Below are 21,878 nucleotides of genomic sequence, written 5' to 3'. Positions count from 1 at the left end.
CTTTTTTTTTTGCCACCACTTACTTCTCTGATAATTCCGTTCAAGATATCCCTAATGATGTTCTCAGGATATCCTGCTGCTTCCCTCCTCTGAATTTGTTCTATACACACCCAGCATTCAGCAGGTGGATGCAGGACCTGCTCATCGCGTTATTTATTACACATCGAGCTACACCATTTTTAAGTCTTTGAAATACACGAACCATAGGGAGTTAATGGTTTTTTTGCATCTCTGTTTGTACTATGCCAACAAACACCACTACCTTTGCGCATGATACTGGTGTTTGTTGGCAGTACAAACAGAGATGCAAAAAACCATTAAGTGGTGGCAAAAAAAGGGAGTCCTGAAAGGAGGAAGAACTTTGGGGTAATTACGTATACGCATAAAGCCTCCCATAGGATTAAGAAAGTGACAAGCAAGTACAATGTGGTCTTTCGTAAAAAGCTCGGGTTAAGATCACGGATTAGGAAGGTAAACCAGGAGCAGTTACCGTGGGTGCTGTATAAATCATGAAAATCGGTCTTTGGATTGTAGAGTTGGGGTTGTGTATCTTATTCCGTTTAGCTGCGGACGTGAATATATAGGGCTAACGTCCCGGCGCATTAATGTTCGGTTAAAGGAACATCAGTATTTGGTTAACAGGGGTATGGCAACTTCGCTGAACATTTAAAACATTCTCAAGGGTGTGCTGCTCATTTCCATGAGACTTTTATATAAGAGTAATAAGGTCGGTGCATTATTATATCGTGAAGCAATAGAGATAAAAAAATGCGGGGAACAGGTGTGTGAGTGTGCCTTCAGTGCTGCTAACTGGAGGAATTTATGAAAGTTGATGACCTGATGATGATGATAGTTGAGGGCCTCTTAATAAGTCCTGTGCTTTCGAAAAGATAAAGGCGCTAGGCAGGCTTGAGGATGTAAAAGGGTAACCTTGCAGAAGAGGGCGTTGCTGGCTCAGGTTATTTAAGGTCTGTCAATAAAAATCTTGAACATGAGACAACTGTTGTTCTGAGGCTGGAACACATATAGAAAGGACAAATGCATACAAAGCCTCAAGTGCCTAAGAAATTAATGACGAAAGATGGAAGTCACTGAAAAGGTTAGCCAGCTGTAGGATTCGAACCCACATCTTCTGGATTACCGGTCCAGGGCTCCAATTGAGTTGAGCTAACACACCTCCCCAGCGACTTCCAAGAGGCTTTGTATGTATTTGTCTTTTCTATATGTGTTCCAGCCTTAGAACAACAGTTGTATCATGTTCAATTGATGCCGCTTGCGTCGATCCCGTCGTATGAATGTGTGGATGAGTGAGAAAAAATGTAAGAGTGAAAGGGGGACGAGTGAGAGAGTGACTGGTTTGTCCCTTCCGATGACGCGCCCTTGGAAGTCGCTGGGGGGGGGGGGGGGTAGCTTAGCTCAGTTGGTAAAGCCCTGGACCGGTAATCCAGAAGATGTGGGTTCGAGTCCTACAGTTGGCTAACCTTTTCAGTGACTTTCATCTTTCATCAATAAAAATCTTGTTCGTCAGTGAGTGTTGTGTCGTATTTTTGTTTGTTTCCCGGCACGGTCTTTTTTATCGCTTTTAAAGTACTATAAAATACACGGACAGCCCAATTTCTAGCCATTTTCTTTGGCATACCTCGTGTAATGTTCTTCATTGCAAGGAAAGCAGTCGGAAAGCTAGAATATACATACGCATATCGCAGTCAGAAAATTTGTTGTGCATTACCCGCTGCATTTCTTCCGTTGGTTGACCCGACCGCACAAAAGTTCTGAAGCGGCGAAGAAAAAGACAATGAAGCTCTGCGCAAGCGAAGTGTGATCGATCTGACGAAAAGGAGAAAGCGGGCAGAAAACAACATGCCCTGTGTTGTGCAAAGCGTGACTCGACTGGCGTAAATGTCTTCCAGAAGTTTTTCTACTTTTCCCATCCTCGCGGGTCTGGACAAATGCCACCAGCGACTGCGGTGTTCTGAGCGATCGTCAGCGACCCTCGTTAAAATTACTGGGGACAAGCCAGCAGGAAAGAAAAGAAAGTAAATGTTGCACGGCGCGTCGAAGGAATGATGATAAATGATTGGAATGCATGACTGATGATTGAAACAAGGAGCAGATTGTTCAGCGACGGATGAAAGGGTCATATCCGGCGAGGCATTGGTTTTCCGCTCATTCCTTAGGCAACTATTCTTGTGAATACACAAGGTTCGTGTACCCTTAAACTATGTATTTTTTCCTCGCGGAATGAGAGGATGCCGTTCTCTTGACAGCAATACAAAAGGAACGAGACTCATCTGTTCCGTCGTTCGGGATTTATGCGCCAACGAAACCGCAGTTTACGCTTTTCCGCCTTCTTTCCTCCTCAAGAAGGCCGGCGATATGCGCGGAGCGGCCTCCCATTTGTCTCCTCAAGCGACCCCTCGTGAGGATTTATAGCGTTGCTAAACATGAATGCGGGAAGCAGCTTTATTTTCAATGGTAATAGTATAGCTGGGCAGACTACAGGTTCGCAACATGTTCCTATAACCAACACACTCGTGTCCACGGCGAGTCTGGGAGGTGACGCGGGTTCGAATACCCGCACCGGCTGTGCTATCTGAGGCTTTCCCTAGGTTTTCCGGCAGACTTTCCAGACGAATGTCGCCACAGTTGCCCTCGAAGTCTGCCCAGGATGCATACTAACCCCCCCCCCCGATCCCGCACTCCTTCCTGCTATCCTCTCTCCATCCGTCCAAGTCTGTACACAGCTCATAGCCACAGTTGCTTCGCGGCGCTAACACGGGATTATAAAAAATACTCGGGACTAGTCTGCTTCACGGTAAGTGGGACCTGCATCACATCACCACCATCGACATCGTCATGATCGCTAACCTTCGACATTATCATCATCATCAACGTGCCGCAAAGTGGCACTGGGATAAAAGCGCGTAGAGTTCTGCGAGCCACACTCAGGTGGAGTCTTCGACGTCGGTTACGGTTGTTTACAGAATAGCGATGCTATTTGCATGACTTTTATGCATAGCACGTAGCTAAAACCGCACGTACCGCTGTGTGCCATGCCAACGACCTGTGGCCGATCCGTGTGCCAATGGTCGACACGAAAGGAAAGGCTTGTGGGGCTTCAGTGTTGCAAGACTGATCGCGGCAGTTTGAAGACAGTCTGTCGTCATTTGATATGTGCCTAATTTGGTAAACGCTCTGCTCTACGTAGAACAGAGACATATTTTGTGTCTGTGCCTAGGTGAACCTGTGAATTTCAATAATCCGTGTCCCTAAAGGGAGACTAACCGAGACTAACGTATTCTCGCTCCGCTCTCCGGGATCCCGACAGTAGCGTGTTCAACTGTCTCCGTTGTACAATTTGACTATCTTCCTTTGACCTAAGGATGTATGCCACGAACTCATAACCAATGTCCGATGTGTTTGGAACTCACTCGGGACAGTGTATAGTTCTGCTGGAAGGTAGTCCAGCGCGTCCTTCAGTGGAAGGAATGGCAGGGGATGCCGCTGCTGTAGAGTGTGCTTCGAGAAGTAAAGCGAGCACCATTCGAAGGCGCACTGTAGGCTCTAAGAATCCCCAGGGCTCTGGGCATCCCCGATGATGGAGCGAGAACACAGCGGAAAGAGCTCGCCCGTTGAAGCGCACGAGACCTTTGGGTACCTAAGGGCGTAGTGAGAATGCGGCGGATTCGTGTCTTCAACGTTCTGAAACAACCTTTGTAAACCATGAAGTGTGCACTTCCATCCTCCAACAGGTGATACGCTTTTCTTTCAGCTTTGCAAGCGCCGTTGCCGGAGGAGGGCTTCACTGGACGTGCGGACCGCGGGTTGTGGCGTCATGGCTTCAACCTACGGTCTTCCTCCTGCTCAAGGACTCTATAATCCAGAGCTTGAACGAGAGTCATGCGGTGTGGGATTCATCGTCAGCATTGATGGCATTCCTTCTCATAAGGTATGACGTTGCAAGTACTTTGCTCCTTATACACTGCAAAAATGGCACTGTTGTACTGCAGCTGCTTCACGATGCTGAGACCATGTCCCGGCGAATGGAGCACCGTGGGGCGTGTGCTTGCGACAATAACACTGGTGACGGAGCTGGAGTTCTCGTAGCCATTCCACACGAGTTTTACAAGGAGAAGCTCAGGTGCGTTCACTGAAGTGGAACGTTCGTAAACGAATATTCGTGTCAGAAATACAGTGAAACGTATACGCGAATGTCAGTGCCTAGAGAAGCGTGCTCAGACCTTGAGTGACACTGAGAGCGCAAGACGAGTTAAAGTGGTTTTGACTGTATGGCGTGCATGCTAATGCGAGCTTCATGTGTCACAGCCCAAAGAATGTTTTATCCCCTTCTGCGTTCCTGTGTGCCTTACGTTACGCCATGAGCGTTGTACTTTATGTGCACGTTTCCCGGCAGACCTTACGATCCTCTTCCAAAGCGTACCGAAACAGTTATTCTATGAAAATGAAATAAGTTGCTCGCTGTCCGGCTGTAACTCCTCCAAATTTCCTTACATCAGGGATCATGATGTTGCGCTTCCGCCAAAAGGAGAATATGCAACGGGGATATTCTTCATGGATGAACGGCATTCTTCGGCCATGGAAAAGGCCTTCGAAGCTGAAGCTGTCAGACATGGTCTCAAGGTATGGCTTTATCCTCGCTCTCGGCTTCACACAAGTCTCAAAGGACGCTGACAAACTTGCGACGAGCAGGCTGCATGATCATCGGAATCGTTACGGATCTCCCACGAGCACCAATTGTTGCGCCACCGTTGGCATGTATTCCGCACGTGCTTACACAAGTGCTTTACATAATATGTGCAGCGTCCCAAGGTTACCGAGTAGCGTGTTGAGGGATGCGCGTCAATTGCGCCGAGATATACCTATATCAAAGACTCACGTATCATGAAATTAATTGCAAACACGTACTAATTATTATAACGCACCAGTGTAAGAATGGTTGTGACCCCCACTCGTACAACGACGAAGTTACCCGCTCACTGTACTTTGCCGTTGCTCCTAAGCTGGCTGTGAACTACAATTTGGCTCGCAGTGCAGATGCTTCTTCGAGAGGCGCAAGAAGTCTTCGCCGTTATGTTGAAATGTCCGCGCACGTTCTGTATTTGCTTCGCGGTTACCTTGTCCATACCAAGGAAAGGTAACGGAATCTTTTTCGTTTCCGTTACCACCTCCGTTACTGGCCCTTATTTGTTTCTGTTTCTGTTTCAGTTTCAGTTTCGGTTACCACAATTGTTGCTTTCGTTTCAGTTACGTTTCCGTTTCGGTTTTCGGTACCGTCCCACCTCTAGCTTTTGGTTTTCCTTCTTTTTTTTCTTTCCTTAAAAAAAAGACAATTGAGACAGTGACAAAACTTAATCCCTCTACGTTCTGAAGCCTATTTTGAGGACTCCAGGGATACATGCATGGCAAGAGACAACGTTTATTCAAAATACACATACATATAGGTACGTGATTTCTGTGACGTGTACATGGTTTCCAGGAATGTTACTCACGCTCGCAACTTACAGGTCACCATAAGCGTATAAGAACTATGCTTCTATTTACTGTTTTCTACTTACTTATATGCTCCAGTTTGATAGTTCATTTTACTTTTAGTTCTTCAATTAATTTTAGTTTGCTTCATTGAGGTTTATTTCATAATTTATCTACCTGATATGATGAAGAATTGCAATAATTCGGGTCCTGCGGTACCCGAATTATTACCGTAAATTATTGTCGTATCCGTTTCTGTGTCAGGTATTCTAACTGTGCGATATCAGTTTCTGTTACCGTTACCTCCTATATTTCCGGTATAATACCGTTCCGTTTCTGCTACCTTTCCCTGGTTGATACATTTTTCTATGCGGATCGTCGCGGACTTACACACGCATGTCAGCGTTTACTCACAAACTTTGTTATGGACGCAACATTGTTGCGAGAATGAGGTACTGCTTGCGACACACTTGTCTGAACTTCCGGCTAGAATAGCTTACTGGTTATAGACATGTGTAAGAACGCGATAAGGCAGAAGGACAGACTACGCCCTCCGCTGGGTATTCTCTACTGACTGTCTACAAAAAGCAGATAAAGCTGTCGTGGTAAGCTGGTAGCTGTGAGCATGATCTCAGCGTGCTTTGCTACCGCGCACGCGTAAGGCATACTGGTCTTCCCTAGGAGTCCACCATCTTCGTCGGCGACACTGCTGGTACAGGATACATGCGGAGAGGTTTCTGACAGCAAGCTCTACTGTGCGACGCCGTTGCCGCCAGGAATAGTGGTGGAGTGATATCGCGTCTTGATCTCTGTAGAGCTTCGTACCTAATTATACACCTCGGTCCGTTTGCATAAAAATACGGGTCTCAGGCTCATTCTCAATAGCCTTGGCAGTGCACCGTGGGAATGGTACGTCGTGTCATCATCCCATGAGCATTGAGCCAGCGCTGCCAAGGCAATTGAAAAGCTCACCAAGCTCTAGGGATCCCTGAGGTCGGACGCTTATGCAAACGGTCCCAGGACCTGACGGTATTGGAGTTCGCACATAAGATAACGCAACTGTGGCAACATAACGCAACTATTTGTCAGCAACTTGCTGGTATTTATAGCTGCACACAGCGTGCCGCAAGCAGCTGCAAATAAAAGTGAGTTGCTGACAAATAGTTGCGTTATGTTGTCACGCACGTGGGCGACCGTTTGCTAATGTTTTTGTGTGTCTTTTAATGACTAAGGCCCCGGGTTTTCTGCTGCGGCAATTTAAAAATTCTGCGGCACTTACTTGTAAATTCCGCGATTTTCCGCGGCAGCAGTCAATGGCTGTTTGAAATAAGAAACGCTTTATTTTCTTGGATAATGCGGGAACAAAAATATTTGATAAGATTAGAGACTGAAAGCACTGTTGTGGCTCAGCATTACATACACCATGTGTTCTCATATGACACAAAGGTCTGTCACCTGCAATCATTTTATACCTGCTGAAAGATCTTTCAGCATCTGTAGAGTTTATAGGAACTTTATAGGAACTTTATAGGAACTTTATAGGAACTTTATAGGAACTTTATAGGAACTTTATAGGAACTTTATAGGAACTTTATAGGAACTTTATAGGAAGGAGCTTACAATACACGCTCTGTGGAAGTTACAGGACACCCTTTTTGTTTCTCGGCTGTAGGCATTATTTAAGAGTCTTTAAAGGCAAGCTCCCAGATAATAAAATCAGTCCCCCACTGCCACCGCTAAACTGCACACGGGAGGGACGCCGCCCCTTCTTCAGGCGAAGTATGCACAATAAACTTGGGCTATCGTTATGTTAAGCTAAACTACAATCTGTATGTGCTGGTCCTGCAGCATGGGCAGTTTGTAAAGCAGGCTTCACCTCATGCAGGGAAGCTTCAGGTGAAGCACACTTTCGGGAGGTGTCGTTCGTGTCCGACGAATAGTCGGATATTCGGAAATCTGAATATTGGGTGTTCGATTCGCGAATGAAATACTTCGAGTGATTAATATTTGATTCGAATTCGAGAACTCTAATATCCACACACCCCTAAAAATAAGGGATTCCGCGACCAATTCCGGATTCCGCGATATTTCGTGGAATCGCGGAAAACCTGAGGTCTTACTTACGAGTAGTATCAGATGGTGTCAGGTTATATCACATAATCGAACAAGGATGCTTTTCTCAATCGATTTCCCTCTGTTCGCGCGTCAGCGTTTCCCACCCTACGGATTTAAATGTTCCCGTAGATAGACTGCGCATGTGCCTAGCGTTATTCGTACGTCCTTAGGTTCTACACTGGAGGACATTGCCTACCGATGATTCCACACTGGGATCTGTGGCGAGGGACACGGAACCATATATGAGACAAGCATTTGTCGTCGCTGGTAAGGGGCAAAAGGGAGATGCCTTGAAGCGAGACGTAAGTCGGAGCATTTACATATCTTGTTTGTGCATTGTATGCTTCTATCGCTCACCTGCTGCACAATAACTGTGCCAAAATAGGTGTTCATCCTCCGCAAGGCATCTTCTCATAAGATTCCAAAGATGAACATCGGAGGCGAGGAAGTTCGCTTTTATCTCTGCAGCCTTTCGGTTGACACTATAGTGTACAAGGTATGAACTTGCCACGTGCCGTCGCGTTATTGACGCTTGAAGAGAATGACCAGGCACAGCGGGATCCAACAATTCAACGTGTTTTCCCACAGGGACAGTTGACAACGACGCAACTGTGGCGATACTTTCCGGACCTTCAAGACACCACTTTTGAGACGTACATGGCTCTTGTCCATGCCCGGTTTTCAACCAACACTTTCCCTAGTTGGGAAAGAGCACATCCCTTGAGGTATGCACCTGCGTAGCCCATATCATCGCGGTTTCGTCGCGCCTACCTAAAATCACGTAGCGTTAATCAGACGCTCCCGAAGCCAAGTTTGAAGTACAAAAGACGTTTCGGAGTCCGCGACGTCTGTGCTGTCCGGGACGCGTAAAAAAATGAAGAGAAAGAAAAATAGTGGCAAATCCTATGGCACTACTGTATTCCGTAAGTGTCAGCATGCGCACGACAATGCTGTTGACAGAAACCAATTTCGCAGTGAAAAGATTGGCTGCATCTTTTTGGGCATTGCGCCAAACGCGTCTAAGCGTGGTAGCTTTATACAGCCATCTTCCCATCCAGACCTTCAGGCGCCCTTGTAACCTATTTTTTTCCTTGGCCTTATCTCTGCACAACTGTTACCCGCGGATCTAGACTGCTGTCGACGAACGTGTGCCGCGCGCACCGAGCGTGCTCTCCATAGACGTGCCTCTCGTTAGCTGTGACGTCACTGAACGTCGACCCGACATTGCCTCCAGTACGAGGGCGCACGCGAGATGGGAGCGGTAATCGAGAAAGGGAACACCTGCATCGTGGGACAGAAAGGTGCCTGTGCGTTGAGGGTTAGGAAGGCAACGCTGCATGGACGCGAATTCTGATATTACTATTGTTAGAACCCATAAAAAAGTGATGGATGTTCACCAACAGTACGACAGACTGCCGAAGTTGAGCTACGCGTTTTTGTGCTATACGAAAACAGCCTTCCTATATTTAATTTAATAATTGGGAGTATATTTACACGTAAGGACTTTACTATGAATAAAGTAATATAGGTGGTTTCATTGTGATATTTTGCAGGATGCTCGCCCATAACGGAGAAATAAATACCTTAAGAGGTAACGTTAACCTTATGCGTGCCCGTGAAGGCGTCATGCATACTTCACTTCTGGGTGACAAGCTCCACGAGCTTTACCCGGTTGTGGAGCCGAACCTTTCGGATTCTGGAAGCGTAGACACTGTGCTGGAATTTCTGGTGATGGCTGGACAGCGTTCCCTACCGGAGGTATGCCGTGACGACGTCGCGTAGACAGATTGACGTCATTTCTAGCGGTTGCATTCCCGTAGGCCGTCATGACGATGGTTCCAGAAGCCTGGCAGAACAACAGCTTGATGACCAAGGAGAAGAGGCAGTTCTATCAATGGAGTGGATGCATAATGGAACCGTGGGACGGCCCAGGTAGAGTTTGGAGACTTTGTCTGTGTGTCGAAGGGCAGCACATACTGAGATGGCAAAGAAGTACTGCACCATCTTTCGATATATTTTGATTGCGTGAAAAGGTACACGTATGTGTCATTCCCCAAAATTTAGTGGAATGCACAAGAGACATAGCATAAATAAAGACTGGCTCGGTTGCTCGATTGGTAGCGCCTAATACTGATCGAGAGGTTGCGGTTTCGAACCCGGCCGAGGACGCCAGCAACTACGGTAGGACGCTTTAACACTCCTTCTTCCACGAGGGACGTTAAATACGGTTTTCTGTGTGTTGTGCTTTCGGCACACGGTGGGTCAGGTGTGGTTTAGCCCTAAGGCTTTAGCTAAACCACAGTCCGCCCACTGTGACGTCGCTCATGATCATAGTTGTCTCGCGATGTAAAGCCACGAATTATGGATTACCGTAACAAAAAACATCGCTCTACATTATGAGGAATGATACGTATACCTTTTCTTCTGGGGTTGCGTTTGTTTTGCTTTTTCTATTTTCTCTTGGTAGCCTGTCCCGACTTCGTCGGGACTCACATCTGGATGTTTTTTCTTTTACCAGTCATTCAATCAATTAGTAAATGTAAATGAATTATACAATACTGTGAGACCTCATGGAAATTCCCCAAAACCAACTCCCGTGACATAGTGGTTAGGATGACTGCTTTCCACGCCGAGATTGGGAGGTGACGCGGGTTCGAATCCCCGCACCGGCTGTGCTGTCTGAGGTTTTCCCTGGGTTTTCTGAATACTTTCCAGACGAATGTCGGCACAGTTTCCCTCGAAGTCTGCCCACGACGCGTACTAACCACCTGTTCCCCCTTCCTTCCTGCCGTCCTGTCTCCCTCTGTCCATGTCTGTACGCCGCTCATAGCCACAGTTGCTTCGCGGCACCGACACTGAAGTAAAAAAAGAATCCCTAAAAACAAAGTATGAGAGAGCAGTGCACGTTTTTTTTTTCAAACAAACCATGTTAGCACTGTATAGGTTGCGTCGTGGAAGTGTACCTGCCGAGACACGATACATAGATCACAACAAAAATAATCGAAGAACCATCATTGCATATATTAGGCCCTCAAATTGCTTGGAATATTAAACACGCCCTCAAGTGAAGAAAAAAGAAACAAACAAAGGGTACTAGATGCACTGGCGTCTGTGGAGACACTCGAGTTCTCGATGAACCTGAGTGACTATGTTCCGAAAGGGATGCGTACCTATGTGCGACCAATTAGCACATCGTTAAGAGGGATCGTGTTATTGTCCACCGTCTTCGCCTCCACGACATTTCTCTCCTTTGAACCTGTTACCGGTAACCATAGCTTGCAATCGCGACACACGGACAGAAACGAAACAGCTTCCTTCGTTGTCGCGTTTGCCAGCTATGTACCAACCGACCCCATGTATATTACACCAGTACCCATGGTGTGAAGAGATGAGCCTATAATCCAGACTTCTTGCATTTCAGCGCTGCTGACATTTACGGACGGTCGCTATATTGGAGCCATTCTCGATCGCAATGGTCTTCGACCGTCCCGATATTACATTACAAAAGACAAGTACATGGTGATGGCCAGCGAAGTGGGTGTTCTGGACATTCCATCCGAACTGGTCGTTCAGAAGGCACGGCATCTTGTGGATGATGCGATGCGCGTGCTACAATTATTTCCTTACAGGGCCGTCTCCGCCCTGGAAGAATGCTCCTGGTGGACACACTAGAGAAGAACGTGACCAAAGACGAAGAACTGAAGCTTCAGATTGCACGTCAACGTCCACTGGAGGCTTGGCTGAAGGAACTCGTTAGTATACCTCTCCTTAATTCGTACAGCATTTAGTGGCGTTTTTGTAAAACATTTTGCCTGTCTATATTTTTGTGATCGTAAAACGAATGTGGGATATACCAGTGTTGCCTCGAGATATCCAGGTGCAGTATGTGCCTTTCCATTCACATTCAGGGTGACTTCATTGAGTCAAGCAATATCAATTTATTGGTACCGCAACGAAGCCTCGCTAAAAGACAGTCCCGTTTATGTCTGCTTCCGTGTGGAAACAGCCACGTTGGCAGTCTAGAACTCTGGCAGAACTCACTCTTGTGTAGAACTCTGGCAGAACTCACTCTTGTACAGGACTCTGGCGGAACTCGCTCTTGTACAGGACTCTGGCGGAACTCGCTCTTGTACAGGACTCTGGCGGAACTCGCTCTTGTACAGAACTCTGGCGGAACTCGCTCTTGTACAGAACTCTGGCGGAACTCGCTCTTGTACAGAACTCTGGCGGAACTCGCTCTTGTACAGAACTCTGGCGGAACTCGCTCTTGTACAGAACTCTGGCGGAACTCGCTCTTGTACAGAACTCTGGCGGAACTCGCTCTTGTACAGAACTCTGGCGGAACTCGCTCTTGTACAGAACTCTGGCGGAACTCGCTCTTGTACAGAACTCTGGCGGAACTCGCTCTTGTACAGAACTCTGGCGAAACTCGCTCTTGTACAGAACTCTGGCGGAACTCGCTCTTGTACAGAACTCTGGCGGAACTCGCTCTTGTACAGAACTCTGGCGAAACTCGCTCTTGTACAGAACTCTGGCGGAACTCGCTCTTGTACAGAACTCTGGCGGAACTCGCTCTTGTACAGAACTCTGGCGGAACTCGCTCTTGTACAGAACTCTGGCGGAACTCGCTCTTGTACAGAACTCTGGCGGAACTCGCTCTTGTACAGAACTCTGGCGGAACTCGCTCTTGTACAGAACTCTGGCGGAACTCGCTCTTGTATAACACTCTGGCGGAACTCGCTCTTGCATAGCACTCTGGCAGCACTCTCTTGTACAACACTCTGGCAGCACTCTCTTGTACAACACTCTGGCAGCACTCTCTTGTACAACACTCTGGCAGAACTCACTCTTGTACAACACTCTGGCAGAACTCACTCTTGTACAACACTCTGGCAGAACTCACTCTTGTACAACACTCTGGCGGAACTCGCTCTTGCATAGCACTCTGGCAGCACTCTCTTGTACAACACTCTGGCAGCACTCTCTTGTACAACACTCTGGCAGAACTCACTCTTGTACAACACTCTGGCAGAACTCACTCTTGTACAACACTCTGGCAGAACTCACTCTTGTACAACACTCTGGCAGAACTCACTCTTGTACAACACTCTGGCAGAACTCACTCTTGTACAACACTCTGGCAGAACTCACTCTTGTACAACACTCTGGCAGAACTCACTCTTGTACAACACTCTGGCAGAACTCACTCTTGTACAACACTCTGGCAGAACTCACTCTTGTACAACACTCTGGCAGAACTCACTCTTGTACAACACTCTGGCAGAACTCACTCTTGTATAGAACTCCGTAGGAGTGCAACGTAAGTGTGCAAAGTTGGTCAGTGAGCGTTCAGACATGAAGATAATGATTGAATCAATCCGGAGCTATCGACGTCCTTTTGTTGAAATGCAAAGCAAAACCGCTTTCTCGAATAATTTATTTGATACAGGTATGACACATCAAGAAAGCCCTGTCTTCCTTAAACGATTCACTATTGGTGTCTTGGAAACATTCTTGCAGTTCACTTTAGAAGACTTACACAAGGCTGACACCGCGCAAGATGGCCCGGTATCCATGAGATCTTATGCCAAACAACAATCTGTACTGCAAGATCGTCGTATGGCGCTCTTCGGCTACACAACGGAGACTATCAACATGCTCCTTCTACCAATGCTCCAGACTGAGTAAGTTGTTCACGATCAGGCAGTGAAGTACCGATTCTGTACAATAGCTTGTCATTGAAACTAGATGCTTCTAACTGGTTGAACTTTATTCTGGCTACCTCCTTCATGGACTTGTCTATTTAAGAACTTTGAGTCCGGCTTAGTTGCATCAAACTTGATTACGTTTGAAGCACCTGTCACGAAATATTCGAGCGCAGCCATACCACTTCAAGGCATATAGTTTGGGGAACAAGATTGCGCGCGTGCTTGTACTAGAGCCCTGAGCCCTGAGCCCTGAGCCCTGAGCCCTGAGCCCTGAGCCCTGAGCCCTGAGCCCTGAGCCCTGAGCTTTAACTAGAGGTCCCTCACTGTTCTATGGGATATGGAGTTTTGGAACGGCGCTGTACCGTTGGATGGATTAAGACAGTCTTCTCCTTGTCTTAATGTTGTCTTTCGTATTCCTGTAGTCTTCCTATTCATATGCCATTCATATTCGTACAGTATAATTTGTACTGTTATAAATTATAACGGTATAATTAAAAACAGGGATTTTGTTGTATTACGGGTCAACTAATACTTTAATAGTGCATTTGAGGGGCCGCAACACATCACAATAACCCGTCCGCTTCAAAACGACAATTATCGCAACGTTATTAAGGTAGGTGGTTATTGTACCTTCGCTGTTGACATACTTGCACTAAAGGAGCGTTCTAAAGGGGCGCTTCCAGACGAGGGCATAAACCCGTCTCCTGTAAAGCGTGTTTTGCCTGCAAAGCAGTGAAGCCATGAGGTGGAGTGAACTTTACTCTCTTGAGGCTCTCATTTTCGTTGGCGACGCACATTAAGCCGTAGCTTCGCTCGAAATTAGATTTCTCGGGGCAAGAGCACAAGAAAGTAAGCTACGAAATGAGTTCGTGCTGTCGCGAGACAAGAAGCGGGGATATAGCGAATGCTCTTCTTTTATATCCGCAGGAAGGAGGCGCTAGGGTCCATGGGCAACGATGCGTCATTCGCCTGCCTATCCAAGTACCAACCCCTCATCTACGACTACTTTAAGCAGCTTTTCGCCCAGGTCACAAACCCCCCAATCGACCCTTTCCGTGAACGCATCGTCATGTCTCTGGTATATATGTATATATATCTGCCCTTTTTCATTTGAAAGGAACAGTCTTGCAACGTGCATGTCTAGAATTTACCTTGTACAGTTCTACGTTAGAAAGCTATAGAAATGACAGATCGATAGCTTAGGTGTTTGCAACCTGCGCCAACCAGTTCTTTCCTTTAGGCGTGCCCGATTGGACCTGAGGCCAACATTCTTGAACCCAGCCCTGAACAATGTCGTCGTTTGTGGTTACAACAACCGATCATCTCGTTAAGCGACATGGCAGTCTTGAAGCGCGTGCACTACAAAGGCTGGAAGGTAAGATTGCGCGAGTTCCGCAGCTTAGAAGAATCACGTGTGCAACTTCGTGAGCAGTTGATGATTGGAGCTATATTTTGATCTTCCATGTTAGTCGAAAGTGATCGACATCGTATTCCCCGTAAGAGAAGGCAACGCTGGACTTCTGCCTGCGATTGATCGAATTTGCAGAGAGGCCTGCGAGGCAGCAAAGAAAGGCTATACACTGGTGATCTTGTCGGATAGAAATGGTGGGAGAGACTACATCCCAGTAAGGTGCGATTTTGGTAAACCAATCGTAACGTACTAAGACTCTAACTGGGTACATTATGTGCTCTTGTAGTGCTGCTCTTGCCCTTGGAGCAGTCCATCATCACTTGATCAACGAGAGACAGCGGATGAAGTGCGGTCTCATTCTTGAAACTGGAGAAGCCAGGTGAGAATTTCGTGATAGGAATTGATGTTCTGAGGCTGGAACACATAGAAAGGACCAATACGTACAAAGCCTCTAGTGCCTAAGAGATTAATGATGAAGAAGGAAGTCACTGAAAAGGTTGGCCAACTGTAGGACTCGAACCTACATCTTCTGGATTACCGGTCCAGGGCTTTTACCAATTGAGCTAAGCGAACACGCCTCTCCAGCGACTTCCAAGGGCGCGTCATTTGGAGGGACAAACTCATACACTACTCACTCCACTTTCATGTTTTCTCGCTCGCGCGCAGATTCACACGACGGGGCGACGCAAGCGGCATATGTTGAACATGATGGGAATTGATGTTCTGAGTCCTACAGCTGGCTAACCTTTTCATTGACTTCCTTCTTCATCGATAATTTCATGTCCGAGATCTTGACTACAGACATCCTTCAATACCTGCCAGTGACACATAGTTCCACAGAAGAAGAACAAACTTTAAACTAGAATTTTTCTTTTCTTTTCTACTCAAAGGGAAGTCCACCACATGTGTGTTCTGCTAGGCTATGGGGCGGATGCCATTTGTCCATACCTTGTATTTGAAATGGTTGGCGAACTTCGCAACGAAGGTCTGCTAGAACTGTCGGACGAAGATGCATTTAAGAACTACGTGGCTGCCATGGAACGCGGTATTTCGAAGGTAACGAAAGTTTGGTTGTGCCTAAATGTACTGACAGAATCGTAATTTTACGTCAGGGCAGGGAAGAATGTTTGTTCGGATGCTCAGATGTCTGTAATGTGTACCTAAAACGAAAAGAAGCCGTAGCTCTATGGCTGCACACAATGTATGAAATTATAACTCAAACTCAGCGATATCAGCAATGGACGGCTTTTACGGCCTCATCGGGAACTCCTCAGCAGTGCTAGGTATGTAACTTTTGAGGAAGCGTTGGTATAAAATCACGTGGAACGTGATTTCCTCTCGTCAGGGTGAAGGCCTCACCACTGGCAGCCTCAGTGGAAAGTCAAGTGAGATACATCTCACTGGTTTTGCATTGAGGTTACCATTTTTTTATTCCGTGCTAGCGCCGCAAAGCAACTGTGGCTATGAACGGCATACAGACATGGACAGATGGAGAGAGGACAGCAGAAAGGAGTGAGAGAGAGTCTTTTACTTTTCGTGAGGCTCTCACCCTGACAGGAAGACATTACTTTCCTAACCTTTAGTGACTTTCATCTTTCATTACTTTCCATGTCAACTTCTGACGCCGCTTCCTCAAACGTTGCATCTACGCACTGATGATGAGGTCCCAATAAGGCCGAAACAGCTGCCCAGTGCTGGTATTGCGATATTTGAGCTTTAATCTATACTACAAACATGTACCTCTTGTAAGCTTGTGCACCCAAACGCACACCGAACGCACACTGCTTAGTCAGTGTAAGTGTCCCATTTGTGACAGAACTGTACATTCTTTGTCTACCTCCATAGGTCATGGCAAAGATGGGTATTTCAACTCTACACAGCTATAAAGGAGCTCAGATCTTCGAGGCTGTCGGTCTGGCCCCTGAAGTCGTCGACAAGTGCTTCAAGAACACAGCGTCTCGCATCGGTGGCTCCACCTTTGAAGTGTTGGCCGAAGAGACGGTGCAGAGGCACAATTTTGCGTACAACCAGAACGACTTCGACAATCAAATCCTGCGCAATCCCGGTTACTATCACTGGCGCAGTGGTGGTGAAAAGCATGTCAACGATCCAATGAGCGTGGCAAATCTCCAGGAAGCAGCAACGTATGAGCGATATTCTCAACCTGTTCGCTGTATGTTTCTGCAGTTCCAATGCAAGTGGATTTTTTTGTCAATCACAGGTCAGACAGCAAGGCTGCTTATGATAAATTCGTGGAGAGCAGCATGCAGTCAAATCGTGAGTGTACACTCAGGGGTCAACTGGAGCTCGTCTACGCCAAGAACCCCTTGGATATCTCTCAGGTACACCCCGCCGCCACTCTTCTTCGTGGTAGCTCTGCACTTCACCGCCTGTATGCAGCATACGATTTCTGGTTATAGGTCGAACCAGCTAAAGAAATAGTGAAGCGCTTCGTGACAGGAGCTATGAGCTTTGGCAGCATCTCCATCGAAGCCCATACAACGCTGGCCATTGCCATGAACAGAGTAGGGGGAAAGTCAAACACCGGAGAAGGTGGCGAGAATGCAGACAGGTATACGGGGCAGTCTCCCGACAACAACAAGCGCTCTGCGATCAAGCAGGTAATGATTCCTGCAAGCGTCTCAACTGGAAGGCGAATTCCACAGGCCAACCTGGAGCGAGAACCTGTATCCGCTACAGAACAGCGAAATCCGGCACGTAGGGACCCAATTCGAATTCGCCAGCGAAAGACAGTCTCGCTCCAGCTGAGAGCCTGACATAAGTCGTTGCGTACGTCCGCCAAACTCAACGAGTCGGCCAAACACTCTGTTGCTGTCTCACACGATGCAGAAATGAGGGCAGTATACTTTGTTGGAGTTCCGGTTGAATCTGAGCTTTACCTGCGGAGCAATAACAAAAACACGCGTAATGGTGGAGCGGGTTGACAAGCGAGGCGCGCGAGTCCACTCCTGCTCGGCCAATGAAACACTCATTATCCGCCGGGGAGCAAGGAGAGCCGCTCCAGATTGGCATGTGAAATTCGCCATAAGTAATATTTGTGCCATGAGTACATGGTGATTACATGCATTGAAAATCTAGGTTGCGTCTGGAAGATTTGGAGTAACAGCCGCCTACCTAGCCAACAGTGACGAACTTCAAATTAAAATGGCGCAGGGCGCCAAGCCTGGGGAAGGCGGGGAACTGCCCGGTCACAAGGTAGACATGAGACATTTGAGATCTTCGAAATTGTGGTCCAAAGGAAGACGTGCATTTACTTGCAATGTGAAGGTGACATTTAGTAGTACACGCATTGTGTATACCCCATTTCAGGTGAGTCAAGATATCGCCAAGACCCGTCATTCAGTTCCAGGAGTAGGGCTCATCAGCCCACCGCCGCATCACGACATCTATTCTATTGAAGACCTGGCCGAGGTAACAGTCATAATTGTAGCTAACCGAGTATACGTTCTCTTCTAATTATCGCTGTTTACTTATTTCAGCTGATCTACGACTTGAAGTGCTCCAACCCTTACGCACGGATCTCCGTTAAATTGGTTTCAGAAGTAGGAGTCGGCGTTGTCGCCTCGGGAGTTGCTAAGGTAACATCGGCGACTTTCAACATCTTGCGTCTTCTTGTAGACATTGTTAGCTGAAATCCCGTTGTTTATCTGTTAGGGCAAAGCCGAGCATATTACCATCTCTGGTCACGATGGAGGCACAGGCGCCAGCAGCTGGACTGGCATTAAGGGCGCAGGACTTCCTTGGGAACTTGGCATTGCTGAAACACACCAGACTCTTGTGCTAAACGATCTGCGTTCTCGCATCGTGCTTCAAGCGGATGGCCAGATACGTACTGGTAGGCACATCCTACGATGCGACACCTTAGTCTTGACATTAACCACTCTTGAGAGGTCGCGCCAAACAGGTCGTGTCCCAGTCACCCACGGACATGTCCCTAACACAGTTGGCGATAAACCGTCCTCTTTACACTCCACCGTGATTCAGCATGCCCTGACTGTTTTATGCCCTCAGGATTTGACGTTATAGTAGCTGCGATACTTGGAGCAGATGAATTCGGCTTTTCGACGGCACCTCTCATCGTAATGGGATGCACAATGATGAGAAAATGCCATCTCAACACTTGTCCTGTCGGCATTGCTACTCAGGTACGCTTACACTTCTTTCCCCCGCTCTTCTGCAATTCACTCAAGTAGATTTTTTTAAAGTCTCAAATTGCTTTGTATTTGACGACTGGCCTCCGATTGAAAGTTCCTCACACCCTGATGTCACTCTGTGTTCGCTAAATTTCAGGACCCGGAGCTACGTAAGAAGTTCGCAGGTAAACCCGAGCACGTGGTCAACTATCTCTTTCTTCTGGCTGAAGAGGTTGGTATAGCTGCCGTGGTCCATGTCTACTGCGTAGTTTGGTATCTGGCAGCTGTGCTGTGGTCCAGAGGGCGTCGGCCACTTCCGCGGGATGCCATCGCTCCTTGCACTCTTGACTTCAGCACTGTAGCCTCGTAGTTGTGGCGTTCGCATGACGTTCTCTTATACTATCACTTTTGGATATAAGTTTGTTATCGTCGCGATTTACACGTTCAGAGATATCCTTACACATGCTGTGGCCTTATGATACACGTACGCGATCTAACTGAATGTCAGTTAACGTACAGTGAAATTGCAACACACGGCCCACATCGCTTAAGGACCTTCGCGGAATGCGGCGCGCGAAGGCACTTTGTACCGAGGCACAAAATCGTCAACTTTCAGATCAGTGGTACGGGCGATTTCACTTAAACTTTCAGTACATTGTATACTACTTTTTCACTACATCAATTGAGGGAGAGTCGAGATAAACCTCTGGCATGGATATTGCATGTCTTTTCATGTTTAGTTCTTGGATAGCTTCGTTGTAATTCTTCTTGTAGGATTAGGAATCACTATTACAGGGTAAGGGTTTGAGGTTGATTTGGCACATCTCGCATATTCTTACCACTGACTGCATGCGTGATGTGGTTATAATAAATTTGCTTTTGAACTGTTGTTCATCTTTTACTCGACGAAGCGGTGAGAGTGATGCGTCTTGCTCCTAATATGATCACTGTGTAATAAATCTCCGAGAACATTTGTTCCAGTTAGCTAGAACAGTGGCACATGCTTTGCACGTTCTGGGTTGTCCCGCTATTCACGAGCGGTGGTTGGTGCTGATGTCGTGTACTCGTCTCCAATAAAGGCTGAATACCTATGGAGGTCGTAGTGTTTGTTTCACCAGCAGATGCACAGGACGAATACAACACATAGGCACCGACGAGTACTGTTATACGGAGCCATATCCCGGGGCGAGCTTCCGGATGGGGCAGGATAAACGTGAAGCGCAATCAGCTCTCTAAACAAAAGGCTGCACTTACGAGATAAAAATCCTTTTGACTCTCGCTTCATTGTCCAGCCTACCTACCAGGTCCTGCCTAGAGTCACTGAATAGTGACTTTAGTCCTGCCTTTCGGCGCCCCGGTCGCCCTCCCCCCCCCTCTCTCTCCCCCCGGCGGAACGGCTCTGCTGCCATACAACGAATGTATTAAAACACACATGCCTGCACGTATCGAAAACTCCATAACACGCAGATACATAATATCCGTATATTACTGTCTGCTTGTACTTGTGCGTTGGGGGCTGCTGTTTCCTTGCATATTCAGGGGTATATGATTTTTGTTCTTGTGCTGCATGTTCTAGCTACGATGACCCTTAGCATTGATCGATGCCTTGCTGAATCTACACGCGTGACATTTTAGGAGCAAGTCATATGTGCGGGTTTGCTGCTGTGATGTGACGTAATTGGAGTGGAATGAATCTTTTTTCCTTGTTCCGTCCTTTGCGTCTTGCGGGAGCGTATACTTCATAACGCGCGTGTTTTGAACAGAAAAGTGCAAATTAGGTTTGCTCGCATTAGCATGTTTCTTTTTACTCCGAGAAATCACGCGCCAGGTTCGTTATAAAGCAAAAACTAAAAAGAAATAAACAACACGAAGGCGTTACTGATACGCAGAACCTGTAGCGAATGCTCAGGATATTTCATGCATCGTTCACACACGGTTATCTGTTTCCTATGGAAATTTTGTTGTTTCCTTGATACCATGTCCTGTGTTGAAATCCTCCTCTAACTGCGCACTATCTCTTGCAAAACGCGGTACGTAGGCATTGAAAAAGCGGCGGTAGTTCGTTTTACGTTATCATTCGTATTTTTTTAAACCTATCTTCCTTACCTAAGCAGTACAACGTACTCAAAGTGCATGTGCATACGGGTGACCGGGTAGACCAATGTTTTCTTCGAGGCAGCTCCGCGATATGAAGACACAAATCAGACACCTGCCATCCACCCTCCTGTAGATGAACTTTCAGTACGTTGTGCTGCCGGCATAGTTTCGGGTGCACTTTCTAAATATATCTTGATCATTGATAAAACTTGAGCCCATCATCGATGAAATGAAACCTGGCTACGTTGGCCGCCTCTGTGTCTCTACCAGGTACGTTCCCACCTGGCAAAACTGGGCCTTTCCAGCTTGCAGGAAGCTGTTGGACGTACGGATCTCTTGAGGCCCTACAAGAACAAGGACATTCCTAAGGCTTCTCTCCTCAAGTTCGATGCTATCCTATTGAATGCGCTCAGCATGCGCCCAGGAACCAACATACGTGGTGGAAGCGTCGCCCAGGACTTCGAGCTTGGAAAACGAATGGCAAGATTTACATTTAAGCGTGATAGAGTTTCATTTCTACGCGACACCACATTACAACTGCCAATCTTTCGTCTTTGCAGGACAACCTGCTGATCAAGCAGGCGAAGGACGTCATTGAGGGCCGTGGGAAGCACGTCACTGTTCACATGGACATCACAAACGAGGACAGAGCCTTCGCAACGACACTTAGCTATCACATTGCAAAGTATGCTTTCATTTGATGCATTATCATAGCTGATAGTAAAGAGAATCCCCGACAAAGGTACAGGAAGGGGATCCGACGTTTCGGAACCAATTCGGCTCCTTCCTCTGGGGCGACTGTAGTGGCCTAATGTTCACCGTATACAGGAAGCCCACGTCTTTCGGGACGGTGTCTGCGGTTTGATTCCAATCACCCTACGGTGTCACAAGGCTTCGGTGGTT

General features: G+C 47.2%; 1 protein-coding gene across 4 annotated transcripts in view; it reads left to right on the top strand.

The window, feature by feature from the left end:
- LOC135400829 (uncharacterized) overlaps positions 1-21,878 on the top strand; it is a 53,121-nt gene that overhangs the window by 15,596 nt on the left and 15,647 nt on the right. For 2 of the 4 annotated variants that reach the window (XM_064632759.1, XM_064632758.1), the window contains exons 2-28: positions 3,773-3,949; positions 4,011-4,141; positions 4,518-4,641; positions 7,776-7,907; positions 7,991-8,101; positions 8,194-8,330; positions 9,159-9,363; positions 9,426-9,537; positions 11,027-11,181; positions 11,235-11,357; positions 13,126-13,289; positions 14,241-14,391; positions 14,554-14,688; positions 14,783-14,943; positions 15,011-15,103; positions 15,615-15,780; positions 16,570-16,868; positions 16,946-17,066; positions 17,145-17,345; positions 17,824-17,940; positions 18,055-18,156; positions 18,225-18,323; positions 18,400-18,580; positions 18,757-18,890; positions 19,036-19,110; positions 21,246-21,455; positions 21,536-21,660. In XM_064632759.1, coding sequence (XP_064488829.1) covers positions 3,836-3,949; positions 4,011-4,141; positions 4,518-4,641; positions 7,776-7,907; positions 7,991-8,101; positions 8,194-8,330; positions 9,159-9,363; positions 9,426-9,537; positions 11,027-11,181; positions 11,235-11,357; positions 13,126-13,289; positions 14,241-14,391; positions 14,554-14,688; positions 14,783-14,943; positions 15,011-15,103; positions 15,615-15,780; positions 16,570-16,868; positions 16,946-17,066; positions 17,145-17,345; positions 17,824-17,940; positions 18,055-18,156; positions 18,225-18,323; positions 18,400-18,580; positions 18,757-18,890; positions 19,036-19,110; positions 21,246-21,455; positions 21,536-21,660 — 3,878 coding nt within the window. In that variant the 5' untranslated portion in view covers positions 3,773-3,835. Of the gene's footprint in view, positions 1-1,856; positions 2,203-3,168; positions 3,187-3,772; positions 3,950-4,010; positions 4,142-4,517; positions 4,642-7,775; positions 7,908-7,990; positions 8,102-8,193; positions 8,331-9,158; positions 9,364-9,425; positions 9,538-11,026; positions 11,182-11,234; positions 11,358-13,125; positions 13,290-14,240; positions 14,392-14,553; positions 14,689-14,782; positions 14,944-15,010; positions 15,104-15,614; positions 15,781-16,569; positions 16,869-16,945; positions 17,067-17,144; positions 17,346-17,823; positions 17,941-18,054; positions 18,157-18,224; positions 18,324-18,399; positions 18,581-18,756; positions 18,891-19,035; positions 19,111-21,245; positions 21,456-21,535; positions 21,661-21,878 lie in introns of those variants that run through there. The other 2 variants (XM_064632760.1, XM_064632761.1) reach the window with 2 other exon arrangements.

This window comes from Ornithodoros turicata, chromosome 7, assembly GCF_037126465.1.
Source record: "Ornithodoros turicata isolate Travis chromosome 7, ASM3712646v1, whole genome shotgun sequence".
Lineage (NCBI taxonomy): Eukaryota > Metazoa > Arthropoda > Arachnida > Ixodida > Argasidae > Ornithodoros > Ornithodoros turicata.
Note: the sequence above shows the minus strand (reverse complement) of the source record. Positions and strands in the feature narration are given on the sequence as shown.